Here is a 16,077-nt window from a genome sequence, read left to right as displayed (position 1 = left end):
CTGTTTAATTATTACTATTGTATTTTTCTTTCTGTAGTGAAGATTTCTTTTCCAGTGCACACAGTTAAGAGCTGTTTCTGTGTTGCTAGTCTAAAGTGCACTCAGTGTGTCTTTAGATTTTCTCCGTGTAGCCCAAGATCAAGTGTTATAATGGGACCAAGTGGCCAGGGTTGAATTTTATGGCAGATTCACACGTTTCCAACTTCCCTGGACTTGATTTGACGTAATTCCCATTGAGTGTGCGGCACACTCACAAGTTAGGTAAGTTTGACTCTCTTGTTAAAAATCCTAAAAACACTAAAGTTGGTTCATGGGAACTTTCTTGTCATGCTTATCAACAACAACAACAACAACATTTATTTATATAGCACATTTTCATACAAAAAGTAGCTCAAAGTGCTTTACATAATGAAGAAAAGAAGAATAAAAGACAAATAAGAAATTAAAATAAGACAACCTTAGTTAACATAAAAAGGAGTAAGGTCCGATGGCCAGGGTGGACAGAAAAAACAAAAAAAAAACTCCAGAAGGCTGGAGAAAAAAAATAAAATCTGTAGGGGTTCCAGGCCACGAGACCGCCCAGTCCCCTTTGGGCATTCTACCTAACATAAATGAAATAGTCCTCTTTGTAGTTAGGGTTCTCACGGAGTCACTTGATGCTGATGGTTATACAGACTTCTGGCTTTTAATCCATCCATCATTGTTGGAACATCATGGTGCTTTGGGTAGATGGTGGTGGCACAAGCCACCACCAATAGGACACCGGAAAAGGAAACAGAAGAGAGAGTAGGGGTTAGTACAAATTTTGAATGAATAGTTATTATAATGAATTGGATATACAGAGTGTCAGGATTAAATTACAGTGAAGTTATGAGAAGGCCATGTTAAAGTAATGTGTTTTCAGTAGTTTTTTAAAGTGCTCCACTGTATTAACCTGGCGAATTCCTACTGGCAGGCTATTCCAGATTTTAGGTGCATAACAGCAGAAGGCCGCCTCACCACTTCTTTTAAGTTTTGCTCTTGGAATTCTAAGGAGACACTCAGTTGAGGATCTGAGGTTACGATTTGGAATATAAGATGTCAGACATTCCGATATATAAGACGGGGCGAGATTATTTAAAGCTTTTTAAACCATAAGCAGAATTTTAAAGTCAATTCTGAATGACACAGGTAACCAGTGTAGTGACATCAAAACTGGAGAAATGTGTTCGGATTTTCTTTTCCTGGTAAGGATTCTAGCAGCTGCATTCTGCACTAATTGCAAACGATTGATGTCTTTTTTGGGTAGTCCTGAGAGGAGTGCATTACAGTAATCTAGCCGACTAAAGACAAACGCATGAACTAATTTCTCTGCATCTTTCGATGATATAAGAGGTCTAACTTTTGCTATGTTCCTTAGGTGAAAAAATGCTGTCCTAGTGATCTTATTAATATGCGATTTAAAATTCAGATTACAATCAATGGTTACCCCTAAGCTTTTTACCTCCGATTTGACTTTTAATCCTAATGCATCCAGTTTATTTCTAATAGCCTCATTGTATCCATTATTGCCAATCACTAAGATTTCGGTTTTTTCTTTATTTAATTTGAGAAAGTTACTATTCATCCATTCTGAGATACAGGTTAGACATTGTGTTAGCGAATCAAGAGATTTGGGGTCATCAGGTGCTATTGATAAATACAGCTGTGTGTCATCAGCATAGCTGTGGTAGCTCACGTTATGTCCCGAGATAATCTGACCTAATGGAAGCATGTAGATTGAGAAGAGCAGCGGACCCAGGATAGAGCCTTGTGGAACACCATATAGAATATCATGTGTCTTTGAGTTATAATTACCACAACTAACAAAGAATTTTCTCCCTGCCAGGTAGGATTCAAACCAATTTAAGACACTGCCAGAGAGGCCCACCCATTGACTAAGGCGATTCTTAAGAATATTATGATCAATGGTGTCAAATGCGGCACTCAGATCTAAGAGGATGAGAACAGATAAATGGCCTCTGTCTGCATTTATCCGCAAGTCATTTACTACTTTAACGAGTGCAGTTTCTGTGCTGTGATTTGTTCTAAAACCTGACTGAAATTTATCAAGAATAGCATGTTTATTGAGGTGCTCATTTAACTGTATAATGACTGCCTTCTCTAGAATTTTACTTAAGAAAGGCAGGTTAGAGATGGGTCTATAATTTTCAAGAGCAGAGGGGTCGAGATTATTTTTCTTAAGTAGGGGTTTAACTACCGCAGTCTTAAGACAGTCTGGGAAGACCCCCGTATCTAATGACGAATTTACTATGTCAAGAACATTATCACTAAGCACACCCGATACTTCTTTGAAAAAATTTGTTGGTATTGGGTCAAGGGCACAGGTGGATGGTTTCATTTGAGAAATTATTTTATGTAAATCAGGTAAATCTATCCTAGTGAAAGACTCTTAATTTATTTATTATGGAGTACTGGGGTTTCGGAGGATCCTTAGTGTTGGGGAGATATACTATGTTATTTCTAATATCATTAATTTTTTGATTGAAAAATACAGCGATAGCCTCACAGGTTTTACTGGAAGTACTTAGGAGGCATTCCTTTGAGTTACCTGGGTTTAACAGATGGTCAATTGTCGAAAATAAGACTCTGGGATTACTAGCATTGTTATTTATAATCTTAGAGAAATAGCAGCGCCTCTCAAGACGGACTGTGTTATTGTATTCTGTTATTTTAACTTTTAATATCTCATAGTCAATAGTTAGTTTAGTCTTCCTCCATTTACGCTCAGCTCTACGGCATGTTCTCTTTAAATCAGACACTCTTTGGGTCTTCCAAGGTATAACAATGCTAGAAGATTTTTTAACTGTCTTTTCAGGTGCAACTATGTCAACAGCAGCCCTCACTTTAGTATTAAATCTTTCCACCTTACTATTTACATTCTCCTCGCTATTATAGTTGGCACTATAAACGGACTGATTGGTTAGAATGTTTGTAAGTTTTAAAGTTGCTGATGAGTCAAAGAAGCGTTTTTTAACAATATGCTTCTCATGAGTGTTTTCTATCATTATTTCTATATTAAAAAGTAGAAGAAAATGGTCTGAAAGACCCGTATCAATGACCTGCTTTATATCAACTTTTAGTCCTTTAGTAATTACTAAGTCTAACGTATGACCTGCTTTATGTGTAGGCTGATTAACGAGCTGTCTCAAATCAAAAGAGTCCAGGAGGTTCATAAATTCTTTTACTTTTTGGTCACATTGATTATCTACATGAAAATTAAAGTCGCCGACTATTAAGAGTGCGTCATAGTTCGTAATTAAGATTGACATCAAGTCAGAGAATTCCTCAAAGAAAGACGCGTTGAATTTAGGAGGTCTATACACGGATAATACTAGAACGTGAGAATCTCCTTGAATAACAATGGCGAGATACTCAAAAGACTTGAACTTACCAAAACTGATATTTTTACATTTTAACCTGCTAGAGTAAATGTTTGCTAGTCCTCCACCTCTCTTTCCTTGGCGATCAGCACGAGTAAAACTGTAATCCGGAGGCGCAGATTCAATTAAAACAGCTGCGCCATCTGAGCTAAGCCACGTTTCACTTAGTGCAATAAAATCTATTTTTTTATCACTAATAATGTCGTTGATAAAAAACGTCTTGTTAGTTAAAGCTCTAATATTTAATAGTGCCATATTCAATGTTTCGGAGGAGCAGAGATGAATACTATGTGCGTTATTGATATATGGAACAGGAATTAAGTTATTTTTATTAGCGCCGCTCTGTGTGTATTTTTTGTTTAATCTATGATCTGTTTTTACAGTTTTAATACATTGTTCATCTAAAGTAGTAACTTTAATTAAATTATTGGCGTTTATGCCGTATTGCCTAGATTTTCTATGTGCATCATTTAGATTTTTACTGTAAGTAAACAAAAAGAAGTAAAGTTGTAAAAAATGAAAGGTTCTAGATTTTGTTTTAAGCCATTTTTCTGTTTTCAACCATTTCTGGTCTGCCGTCAATTTACATTTTAATGCTTTGAAAGTTGTAGCTGGCTCAGGACCGATGACTTTGATGTTTTGAAGAAAATGTATCACAAAACATTTTCCAATGTTTCCATGCTGTCATCATTGTACGTTAAATATGAAGGAAGGTGTTTCTATCTTTGAAAAAGCAAATATTTTCAGTAAAGTGTTTTTGATTAAACTATTTGTAATAAGAATTATTTAAATGTTTACAATGCGTTTTGAAATTCATAATCATCTTTAAACTGCTGGAGGTTCTCATCTGTCATCCTATGTGTCTACTCAACAGAACCTCATCTCTGTTCTTTTGTATCTTAAACAAAATGTTATAAAGTTGTCATGAATGGAGTGCACTAGAGAGTGGCAGAGATCAATGGCAAGCTTGGTGTTGTTGGTGCCCCTGAGAGTAGTTGGGGTCTGCTGACAAGCTGCCTGATCGTTCACCATTGTGATCAGGGCTACACTAATAATAAATAATTCATTACATTTATATAGCGCTTTTCTCAGTACTCAAAGCGCTATCCACACAGGGAGGAACCGGGAAGCGAACCCACAACCTTCCACAGTCTCCTTACTGCAAAGCAGCAGCACTACCACTGCGCCACCTGTGAGGACACTAAGGCCATGTCAAGAGCAGAACAGGTCTGTCACTCATCATTTCTTTAACTTGGCTATTTTTCCATGATGTGACTGCCATGACATTATGCTTTGCACATATAGTGTCAATCCATCCATCTTCCTAACCCACTTACCCAGGGCAGGAGTGTGGAGCAGCTGGAGCCTATCCCAGGAATCATCAGGAGAGGAATAACACCTGGACAGGGCACCGGTCCATCGCAGGGTGAACAGACAGACACGCACAGAGACATCGAGGCCAAGTTGGCATCACCAGTCCAACTCACCTAAATGTCACTGAACTGTGAGACGCGGGGAGAACATACAAACTCCACAGAGGGTCCACCCAGGATGCAAACCTTACCAAGATGGCGGCAGCAGCAGCAGCAGCACTATCACTGCACCAGCAGAGTGTGCAAAGTTTCACAATTGTGACATCTTTAGAAGTCATAAAATACAATAATGTGTTACCCATGACACAATCCGGTGACATCAATAAAGATACAAAATTATGAAAAATAAAGTGTGCATAAATGTTAGAAATAATCCTCATTGCATTCTTGAAATCCTTCGACTCTTGCACTTAGTGAATATTTACACCCGCTTTATTTCTGATGTTCAACTCCATTAGTAAATCGGTCTTAGGGCGAGTTGTGTGTGAGAGCTCAGACATCTTAACAGTGTCCAGAATCAACACCCCTGTCATTTGGGACTGAATGTTTCTCTCACTTTTGCACAAATAAACACTGAAAACCATCAAAACATTACCTCGCGGTGCCTCAGTGTCAAATTCACGGGAAGCTTTGTCATTGTGGCATCTCCTGCTCTGTTCTCATAATGTGACGTATTTTGGTAAGTCAAATTTAGTAAAGATGCTATTTTTGCAATTTTTTTTAGGAATAAAAAGCTACAATGTCGGATGACATGGCACACGACATTGCAGAAAAACTTGGTGCTGAGTGAGTGCAGATGTCATAACTCTTTTGCCCGCTGTGGTCGTCCTGAATGTCGGGCTCAGTGTGACGGCCGTCATTCCTAAAGATGTTGCATCACTGCTGTCGGAGCAGGCCAGGGTTTCTCATCGGCTGCAAAGTTTTTGGGTAGTGCATTTCTTAATGATGATTCATGTATTTGGTAAAGATGTCCTTTGTAAATTTACATGAGTGTTGTTTGCATTAACATTACATTGCTGGCTTTGTTGGCTGAGGGTTTGGACTTCGACCCACAAAGCTGCCACTTCTGTTAACTGTCTGTGTGACACTGAAGAAGTGATCTAAACAGTCGCATTGTGTCCAGATCTTGGGACAAAGGTGTTGGTCAGATGTGCGTTAAGGACAGATAGTAGTAACTTTTTCTCTTTGGTTTTTGTGAATTTCATTAAATTTTGTCATGATGTGCCATGAAACATGAGGACAGACAGCTTGGGGTCAGTCACCCTTCTAGTGTATAAGGTGGGACTGACTGTTGCCAAAGAGCAGAGCCTGTTGATAGCTTCACTGCAGCTTTGGCCACTCGCTCACTGTATTCACGGCTAAAGATCACATTTTGATTGCCTTGCATACCAAACAAACATTTAAATAAGCTCCAAACATTGGGATCAGACTCTTTTTATATTAGTACACCCCTTAAAAGGATCTGATCGAGACCATTACGAAGAGTACACAAGAATGCAGAAAACAAGATGGTGGCTGATTGTTTTTCACAGAATTGCAGTTGATAAATTTACAGAAACATCAACATACAGTATCTTATCTATATGACGTATAGTGCTTTTCATATCTGTCTATCTAAGGTGTCATTTTGGTTGACTTCTCATTACATCCATAATGGCTAACACGGTACAAGACCCTAGTATCTATCATAAAAGCTTATAAGAAAACAGAGTTGAATCCTGCCTGTTTATTTGCTGTAATTGCTGATTGCATCTTCTCCATTAATATTTTATTACTATTACTAGCAAAATACCCACGCTTCGCAGCGGTGAAGTACTGCTTTAAAATTTTAAATAATAAACTGAGGGAAAATGTACCAATAATTATTTGTTAAGGATCTCTTTGTATACCACATTGTCAGTTCGGCCCTCCGGTTGTAATATGACCAAGCTGTGCGAAGAGCTTACTCTTGAGCATGCAACGTACAGTTTGCCATGTGAAAAGTAATCTTACCTCAAATCAATGCCAACCTTTTGTAGGGTCTGTCCCCGAGACTTATTAATTGTCATTGTGAAGCAGAGCCGTACTGGAAATTGGAGGCGTTTGAATTGAAATGGGAGATCAGAGGGTATAACGGGGATGCGAGGAATAAAAATCTCTCCTCTGAGCCACTGCCAGTAAAAATAGTTGCCTCAATTAGGTTCTTTTGCAGACACGTGACCTGAAGTCTCGTGCCGTTACAAAGTTTCGGTGGCTGTAAGTTTCTCAGTAACATTATTGGTGCCCCAACCTTCAAAATTAGATTATGCTCAGGAGTGCCTGGAGGATTCAGAGTGTGGACCGAACTGCAGGCTATGGACGTATATATGTACGTAAGTAGGATTCAGTTAGCGTTGGGAACCTGCGTACCAAATTTCTTGAAGATGGGCCCATTAAGTAACAAAGACCGTTGGGAAGTTCAATATGGCGGCCGACAGTGGTGTCATACCACTGAAATAAGTACGTATATCGGTTTCAGTTAGCGCAGGGAAGCCGCCTACCAAATTTCGTGAAGATGGGGCCATAAATAAGAAACTTTAACATGGCGGACGTTGTCGACTGTAATGACCATTACGTGTAGAATTTCGAAATGAAACCTGCTTAAATTTTGTAAGTAAGCTGTAAGGAATGAGCCTGCCAAATTTCAGCCTTCTATCTACACGGGAAGTTGGAGAGTTAGTGATGAGTGAGTCAGTGAGGGTTTTGCCTTTTATTAGTATAGATGTGTATATATATATATATATGTGTATATATATATATATGTATGTGTATATGTATGTTTGTGTATGTATATTTTATATATATATATATTCACGGCATTCGTAGTCTGTGAGGTTCGATTCCCGAGAGGGAGTGCAGTGGAGTGTGTACGCCTGATGAGCCCAGACTGAGGGCGAAACACGTGTCTTTGCATTTATTTGACAGTAAACTATTTCAACCATATATATATATATATATATATATATATATATATATATATAATATGGTTTTGGCAGCTAAGCGCTTTTTTTCCAACCTAGAAGACGTCTCTTGAGATCCGTTTAATCGCCTCGTTGATTGCATGTCTTCCAAGGTAGTTTCAATACCCATTTCCTGCACCGAGTCATCTCCCCTTTTATGAGTGACTGTGTTAGTGGCCGTACTTCGTACAGGTCTTTGAACGCACTGAATACTTGTAACTGGTGTCGCCTGTCGGCTACTTTCGACAGGGAATGGAAGCAATTGTTTAGTAATAAAAATTATTTGTAAGTGATTTCGCATTGAAGAAATAGTAAAAACTTGATCACTTCGGTCACTTGCGTCTTCATAAACTATGGGAGGTTTGTAAGGAAACGAAGCTGCTCTTCGGTGAGGTTGAATTTTTTATCGGCGTTTAAACTGTCATAGACATGAATTACAGCACCATCATAACAGGTACACACCCAGTGAGTCACTCGTTCAGTAGCTGCAGAAGGTAATATTTGAATATGTTTTGCATTTTGTGGAATGGGCATTATAGGTACTGTATGTCAGGAGTCCACATTAGCAAAACCTTTTGAGGTTGGAAAATTGTATGCGCAGTTAAAATTTTGTTGAATTTGCTCATGTGATCTGTTGATAAATAATCATTATTTACCAACTCATTCATTGCAAAATCTGACAGTGGTAAGATCACTCCTTCCATAACACTAAACACAAACACTAAGTAGACACTAACACTAAAAAACGGCAACACCGCCGGGAAGAACACTAAATGAGATAAAGTAAAAGTCTACTAAACTTCTTTATTATAACTGCTTTATTGTAGCAGGTGAGGGGACGCTGGCACACGCTTGTTGTTGCCGCTCCTCCCTGTTAACAACACTTTTCGCAAAATTCACCTTAATTCTGCACTCTCTTACGCTTGTTTTATTTTGTTTATTGTACGTATAGTTCGTGGATACAGCTGACTCGAATTGCATGGATTTGGCTTAATATTTACAGATTTTATGGACTCCACTTTACTGGGAACAGCTGAGTCTGTGGATCACGGGACGAGACCTACGAACATTTCTTTGTACCTGGCGATCTAGCACCTCGGGATGATCTGTCTCCGTGATTATATTCGCTATGCTGATCTGCTCCCATTTCATCTTACAGTACTCTATGACCCGGAACTGATCTGATGTTCATACTAACCTGGTTTATGGCTTATGGCTCCGGGGCGATCACACCTGAAATTACCAAGCGTTACTGTTTATGGCTGTGTATTGGAACATCCAAATCCTGCATCCTCCTCCTGCTGTGCTTTCTGCTGCTTGCTATCGCCGCTCACCTACGCTACCACACCCGCCTGTCTTATCGGCTGCGTTGTGCTGTGCTGCTTCTACACTGCTATCAGCTAAGTATCACTCACTATTTTAGCACTTTGAGTACTGAGAAAAGCTCTATATAAATGTAATGAATTATTATTATTTATTATTAAACACTAAAGTGCAAAAACGAAGTAGAAAGTAACACTAAACTGCAACACCGCCGGGAACACCAACACACCGTGTCTACTAAACACTAAGAAACACTAAAGGAAAAAATACTATTCAGTAAGTACCGCGTCTACTAAACAGTAAATCAGTAAAGGTGAAAGGACTAACCGCGTCAGCTGCGGAGCTCAGCTCGGAGCGAAATGAAGTGAATGGGAGGGGAGATGATCACGTGACTCCAACACCCGCCTTAACTCTCCGTCCCTCCACAAACACACAAACACAGCCACACGGATCCCAACTCTCCTTTATATATATATATATATATATATATATATATATATATATATATATATATATATATATATATATATATATATATATATATATAGATAATCTGCGGTGGGTTGGCACCCTGCCCGGGATTGTTTCCTGCCTTGTGCCCTGTGTTGGCTGGGATTGGTTCCAGCAGACCCCCGTGACCCTGTATTCTGATTCAGCGGGTTGAAAAATGGATGGATGGATGGATATATATACTGTGTGTGTATATATATATATATATATATATATATATATATATAATTTTTTTTTTTTTTTTTTTCTGATTATTTAAGTGATAAAACTGAAATAGCTTTCCAATGTCATTCATTATTGTGGGCCCTGGGCTCTTCTGTGCTTATCAATAATTCTCAGTATTTGGTTAAAATTAAGAGAGCAAACCCACAGATATAAAGATAAAATAACAAAACACTTTAAATATGGAAATACAGTATATGGCAAAATAAATCTGTTTCTGCATAAATACAGCTATGAAATTACTGCATATTTCTTAATGCAAGAGAAAGAATAAATGTCAGACAGTTCATTAATGAGATCAATAAAAGGCAAAAATAATTCACTGACTGTAAAACTTGTCAGGGGTGTTCTTTGTTTGGAGGTCTGAATCTGGACCGGCATTCAAGGTGGCACAGGCTGGACAAAAGTCTGGTGCCAGTCAACTCCTGATTACCTGTCACTAATGCCAATGAAAAGTTCTTTTTTATGGATGTGGGCTTTGGCGTAAAGTAGACTGAAGTCTGCAGTGTATCAGGAAAGACTCCACAGTCTAACACTGATGCCCTTTGGCACTGATACCGTTCAACAACTGGACTTCACAGGAACCACAATGTTACTGCAAAGAGCACCAGAATAAAAACCTTATGAAGGCTCATACAAGATATTTTACCAATTGTGGTATTTCGTATTCTGTATTTACCTAAGATTTTATGGATGTTGTGGGTTGACTGGCCAGACAGCACATTGTGTGGACTGGTGGAAGTGACCTTGTTGCTCATATTGTGTTGTTTTCAGCTGATTCCCACTATTTATTTCGTACAGTGATTGTTGCTGATATCATATGGTTAATCTAAATACCAGATTGTTTTTTCATAGTGCACATTTCTATGGTCCATAATATGTTGTGGCATTGGTATGTTTACAGTGATTTGTAATTGATGCTCGCTTTGGGACACTCCCTAAAGGTCAGGGGCAGAGAGGTGGGGTGTCTGTATTAACAGAAATGTCATGAGTGGCTCAAGGCTGAGATCAGCATAGGGACCCCCAAATAAATGAATCCACCCCTGGTTATAATTTCCACAGTTTTTGGGTCTGAGAGAGTGACCAAAGACTAGTTCAAGCTACCTGGACATGTCGACCATTAACGTGGACCATGCAGAACTTGAAAACCAAGGACGTTTATTTTGAAGCTTGTGCTAAGGTGTATTGTCCTGGGACCGTGCGCTCTGGCGAGCCTCCTGCTGCAGGCTTGCACTGGATTGACTCACAGAGGTTCAATTCCTTGTCTCTAGAACACCATGTCATTAGAATATCAAACTGGTCCATTGCACATTTACCTAATAAGTGCTCTCACTTTGGATGGCGAGACTCACTGAATATAAAAAAGAAAAACACACATGAATTTCTAACCTCCTTTATTGCTCTTTTTAAAATATTTCACAGTTTCTGTTTTGGTAAGGTTTAGTCCATGAAGTGATAATCTTCCATGTCCAGAATCCAAATTGCACAAACCATTACATGCAGAAATCGGGACATAATTGTACTGTTTTATTACACATTGGTTTCAACTTAAACACACTTTTTTGATCACTGGCATTCCAACATCTGCAATCTCCTGGTACTTTATGAAAATTCCATGGCCCTCTTGTTTACCACTAGAGGGTGCAAAAGGACTTGGCACGGGGCTGGCTGTGAGTCTGTAGAATGTGAAGAAGACCAAGAACTGAAGAGATACTCTGCTGAGCTTTCTTTATTCAAACCAACTGCCAAGCACAATAAGTGGGTTGTAAAACGGTTTTCTATATCATACTTCCTGCTGACTTTTTCCAAATTATGATGAGTAATCTTTGTCAGGTCAAACAATAGAATTGTTTAAAATATTAATATAAACCAGTGTGCTTGTTTCAAATGTGTAACGTTGATACTTGTACATGACTTCTACTATGATTACCCTGCCCGTCTGCAGTATGCAGAGCACTAACGGACTGCTCAGCTTTCCATCTCTTATGAATCATGCAGAACATCCATCCATCCATTTTCCAACCCGCTGAATCCAAACACAGGGGCACGGGGGTCTGCTGGAGCCAATCCCAGCCATCACAGGGCACAAGGCAGGAACCAATCCTGGGCAGGGTGCCAACCCACCCAGGACACACACAAACACATCCACACACCAAGCACACACCAGGGCCAGTTTAGATCCATGTATTTATTACAGATAGAAGTGCCACTACTCTCTATTATGTCCTAAGTTTCCATCCAGTTTTTTTGCGACATTTTGTTATCGACAAGCAGAATATACGTAAAAAAATGTGCGAAATTTGCTGTCTCCAGCAAACATATCTTCCTCTTCAAAGGAGTGCGCGTCAGGAGCAGAGTCTGTCAGAAAGACAGAAGAAAGCAAACAAATCAATAGGGCTGTTTGCTTTTAAGTATGCGAAGCACCGTGCTGCATGTCGCTTCAGGAAGCAGCTGCACAGAAGGTAGCCAACGTGAAGATAATCTTTCAGCATTTTTAGAAGAGTGTCTGTAGCGTTTAGGTGTGCGAACAGCCCCCCTGCTCAATCCCCCTACGTCAGGATCAGAGAAAGTCAGCGCAAGAGAGAGAGAAAAGTAAGCTGGGTAGCTTCTCAGCAATCTGCCAATAGCGTCCCTTGTATGAAATCAACTGGGCAAACCAACTGAGGAAGCATGTACCAGAAATTAAAAGACCCATTGTCTGCAGAAACCCGCGAACCAGCAAAAAATCCGCGATATATATTTAAATATGCTTACATATAAAATCCGCAATGGAGTGAAGCCGTGAAAGGCGAAGCGCGATATAGCGAGAGATTACTGTATCGCGAAAAAAATCTGCCCTTGAGCCGTTTCCATACATAATTTTGTGTATGTCGCAAATTATCTACCTTTTGTTTTCCACGTTACACCCCCTCCACTAAACAAAGAAATGGAGAGATTATTCAGACAGTTTTTTGAAATTTGCCAGCTTACTGTTAATTCAGTTTCACAAATAATTGGAATTGTATATAATAGCCGAAGACAACAGCAGAATGAAGCAGTTGCTTGTCTGATAGCCCTAGAGCTCGAAGAAAGTACCCCAGTGCGACGAAACCCACGGGTATGGGAGAGACGACGGAATAAGACCTTCTGGGAGGAGGTGGTGGAGAGACACTTCACAGAAAATCTCTGGCTGCAACATTTTAGAATGACACGGCCGACGTTTGAGATGTGTGGATTCATCAGTCCTGATGTTGCGCCCATCACAGGTTGCCACCGACCACCAGTTCCAACCCAAAAGCGGATTGCCATCGCCCTTTACAAGCTGGCAACCTGCGCCGAGTATAGAGTAGTTGGAGAAACTTTCGGGGTTAGTAAAACTACCGTCCATTGATGTGTATATGCTGTGTGCGCCGCTATTAAAGAAAAATTAATGCGGCGTTATATCAGACTTCCGACTGTAGTGGAGGCCAATGAAATTGCATACCGTTCATACACGTGATGAAAATGTGACTCATTTATTTGCGTTAAAGCCCTTTTTTCCGACAAAAACTGTTTCCAATGTAGTTTTTGCGACATCTGAAGTATCGATATGGAATTTATGCGCTAAAGTTAAACGGAAAAATATTATGTCGACATGTACAACATTTTCTCGATAATTAGCATTTCCATCGGCTATATCGGTAAAAAAATTTGAAGCGCTAAATATTTTTTCGCAAAAACTCTTTGGATGGAAACCTGGTAGTGATTCCTTCCTGAGCTTTCTGAGCCTGCTTATTGTAGCTCATTGAAGGCAGACAGGCCTGGCTCAGCAGTTCCACATTCAAAGCAGGAACCAGCCAGGAGTGGAATGTCAGTCTATTGATGGCACAGTCACAGTTGCCCCAGAGAGGTAGGCAGACATTGGGGTGGATCTCTGTGTTATGCCTGGCTAGAAGGATAGGCAAAGGAAATATTTATTTGGATGAGACCTTATTCAGGCAAAGTCAAAAGAAATAACCAAACTACTGTACCAACCCTAAAATGTGAACCAAAAATAAATACCATGGAGGCAAGCCAAAGATTCTTAACCAATATTTCTTTTATACTTTTAACAGCCACTGTAAAATGTTTTATGAGAATCTAAAATCTTGGACAACCATGAAGTGCCTAATGTTGACCTTTACACTAGTGCATCATGCGCTTCAACTCCTAGTTGTCATGTTGTAGCAGCAGGGGTGAAAATCATACACAAATGCAAATCAAAATGACAGACCAATAAAGAAAACAAAATGTTGGCACATCCACATGCAAAATATTTGCAAGAACTTAAAAAATAGTTCCAAATTACAAAACTACTTTATAGCGGTCCAGTGCCGCTAAGATTCACACCAGACGGTGATTTCATTATTTTTATGGTGGAGACTCCAGGGACGCTCCCAGCCTTGGCCCGACCCGCACGCACTCACAAACAGAGACAAAAACAAAGCAAACTGGTTATCAAACAACAATTAATGAATGTAATAAAAACAAATGAAAACAACAATACCACCCCTGTTCCCCTTACACCGATATTACATTAAATACACAAAGCACAAACAAAACACACACAGCAAAGTCCATGAAAAACGGCAACGGATGAAATGTAATGATGAAGATAGATAGTCCAGAGATCTACACATTGAATGGGAATGTAAAGACATGAGGATGAGGATGGGGAAGAGTAGCATTGAGAAGACCGCTGTCATCACCCCGGAGGGGTCGTTCCTGTTTAGGGTGATGCCCTTTGGCAGGGGTGGCGAACTCCAGGCCTGGAGGGCCGCAGTGGCTACAGCTTTTCATTCTGACCCTTTTCCTAATCCGTGACCAGTTTTCACTGCTAATTAACTTTTTTCCCATCACTTTAATAGCCCTGTTAGAAGAGTTCAGCCCTCTGAGTTGATTCCTTTCTTCATTAAATAAAAGTCAGAAATGAGATGTGAAACGAGGCAACAGATGAGCAGCTAAACTGGAACATCAAACTCCAACCAGTTTCACTCCAATCACTTTCTTAATGAGAAGCCAATTCTTGCTGTTAATTAAACCCGTTATTAAACAATCAATGGCTTGTTGCTGCTCTCATTCTGCCACAGCACACATTTTGAAAAATGTTGTTTTTCTGTTCTTTCTGAAATGTTTTGGTGACCTGAGAGATCAACCTTACCAAGACCATCACCTCTTTTTAATTTCAGATATTGTGTAATGGGCACAGGGGAGCTGGTCATGCGGTGGTTTGTTTTGTGTCTCATTATAGTTTGGCTGCTAATTAAAGAAAAAGAAACAACTATGGGGCCTGAGTCAAGTTAATTAAAAGAAGTAATCAGCAGCAAAAACTGGTCACTAATTAAGAAGATGGTAAGAATGAAAACCTGCAGCCACTGTGGCCCTCGAGGCCTGGAGTTCTCCACCCCTGCCCTATTGACTTAAAAATGCAGGGGCATCACTCCAACAGCTAATGGAGCAGGTTCTCTCTTTTTTATTGTTTTAGTGCGTTGTTTCAATGGCAAGAACGAAAAGAGACAGCTTGCAAATCTACGGGTGGTAAAGCTCTGCGTAAACAGCTTGCCATGAGAGCAGCTCGTAAGAGCGCTCCTGCTACAGGTGGGGTAAAGAAGCCTCACCATTACAGACCCAGCACTGTAGCTCTGCGAGAGATCCGTCGCTACCAGAAATCTACTGAACTGCTTATTCGTAAGTTGCCTTTCCAGAGACTCGTGAGAGAAATGGCCGTTTCCAGAGCTCCGCTGTCATTGCTTTACAGGAGGTCAGTGAGGCTTACTTGGTCAGCCTGTTCGAAGACACCAACCTGTGTGCCATCCACGCTAAAAGAGTGACCATGATGCCCAAGGACATCCAGCTGGCTCGTCGTATTCGTGGGGAGTGCGCCTAACTTAAGGAAACTGACTCAAAAGGCCCTAGAGAGAAGAAAACAACAAACAAATGTGAAATAAAAATAAAGTTTAATATAAAAGCACATACAAGAAAGAAAGAAAGAAAGAAAGAAAGAAAGAAAGAAAGAAGGCAGGAAGGAAGAGTTATTGCATGTAAAAGATGTAATACTGTGCAGTAATGGGGCACAAATAAAGAATACAGCCACAATGCTCAGACGTAGGTCCTACTGGTGTCCTTTACAAAACTAACAAAATCGCAAAGAGCTTATCGTTGAACCCACTAATGTTTGCCTCACTCACCTTTTACTAAATGGACCTGCATAGAGACGGCATCAAATTTGGGAAAATTAGACCTCAAAAATGC

General features: G+C 39.8%; 1 protein-coding gene across 1 annotated transcript; it reads left to right on the top strand.

Annotated features, from left to right (window-relative positions):
* The first annotated feature begins 5,534 nt into the window (after window positions 1-5,534).
* Window positions 5,535-15,712, top strand: LOC114657539 (histone H3, embryonic-like). The gene is made up of 3 exons (XM_028809425.1): window positions 5,535-5,581; window positions 15,311-15,536; window positions 15,584-15,712. The coding sequence occupies exons 1-3, from the start codon at window positions 5,535-5,537 to the stop codon at window positions 15,710-15,712; spliced, it is 402 nt and encodes a 133-aa protein (XP_028665258.1).
* The last annotated feature ends 365 nt before the right edge of the window (window positions 15,713-16,077 follow it).

The sequence above is a fragment of the Erpetoichthys calabaricus genome, chromosome 9 (genome assembly GCF_900747795.2).
Source record: "Erpetoichthys calabaricus chromosome 9, fErpCal1.3, whole genome shotgun sequence".
Taxonomy (NCBI): domain Eukaryota; kingdom Metazoa; phylum Chordata; class Cladistia; order Polypteriformes; family Polypteridae; genus Erpetoichthys; species Erpetoichthys calabaricus.
This window is presented reverse-complemented; position numbering and strand designations above follow the sequence as displayed.

Excerpts from the sequence above, each read along its gene's own strand:
- LOC114657539 (XM_028809425.1), top strand. The coding sequence starts at position 5,535 with ATGTCGGATGACATGGCACACGACATTGCAGAAAAACTTGGTGCTGA. Across the intron at positions 5,582-15,310 it reads GCAGAAAAACTTGGTGCTGA|TGCGTTGTTTCAATGGCAAG; the intron begins GTGAGTGCAGAT and ends TTATTGTTTTAG. Across the intron at positions 15,537-15,583 it reads AGTTGCCTTTCCAGAGACTC|GAGGTCAGTGAGGCTTACTT; the intron begins GTGAGAGAAATG and ends ATTGCTTTACAG.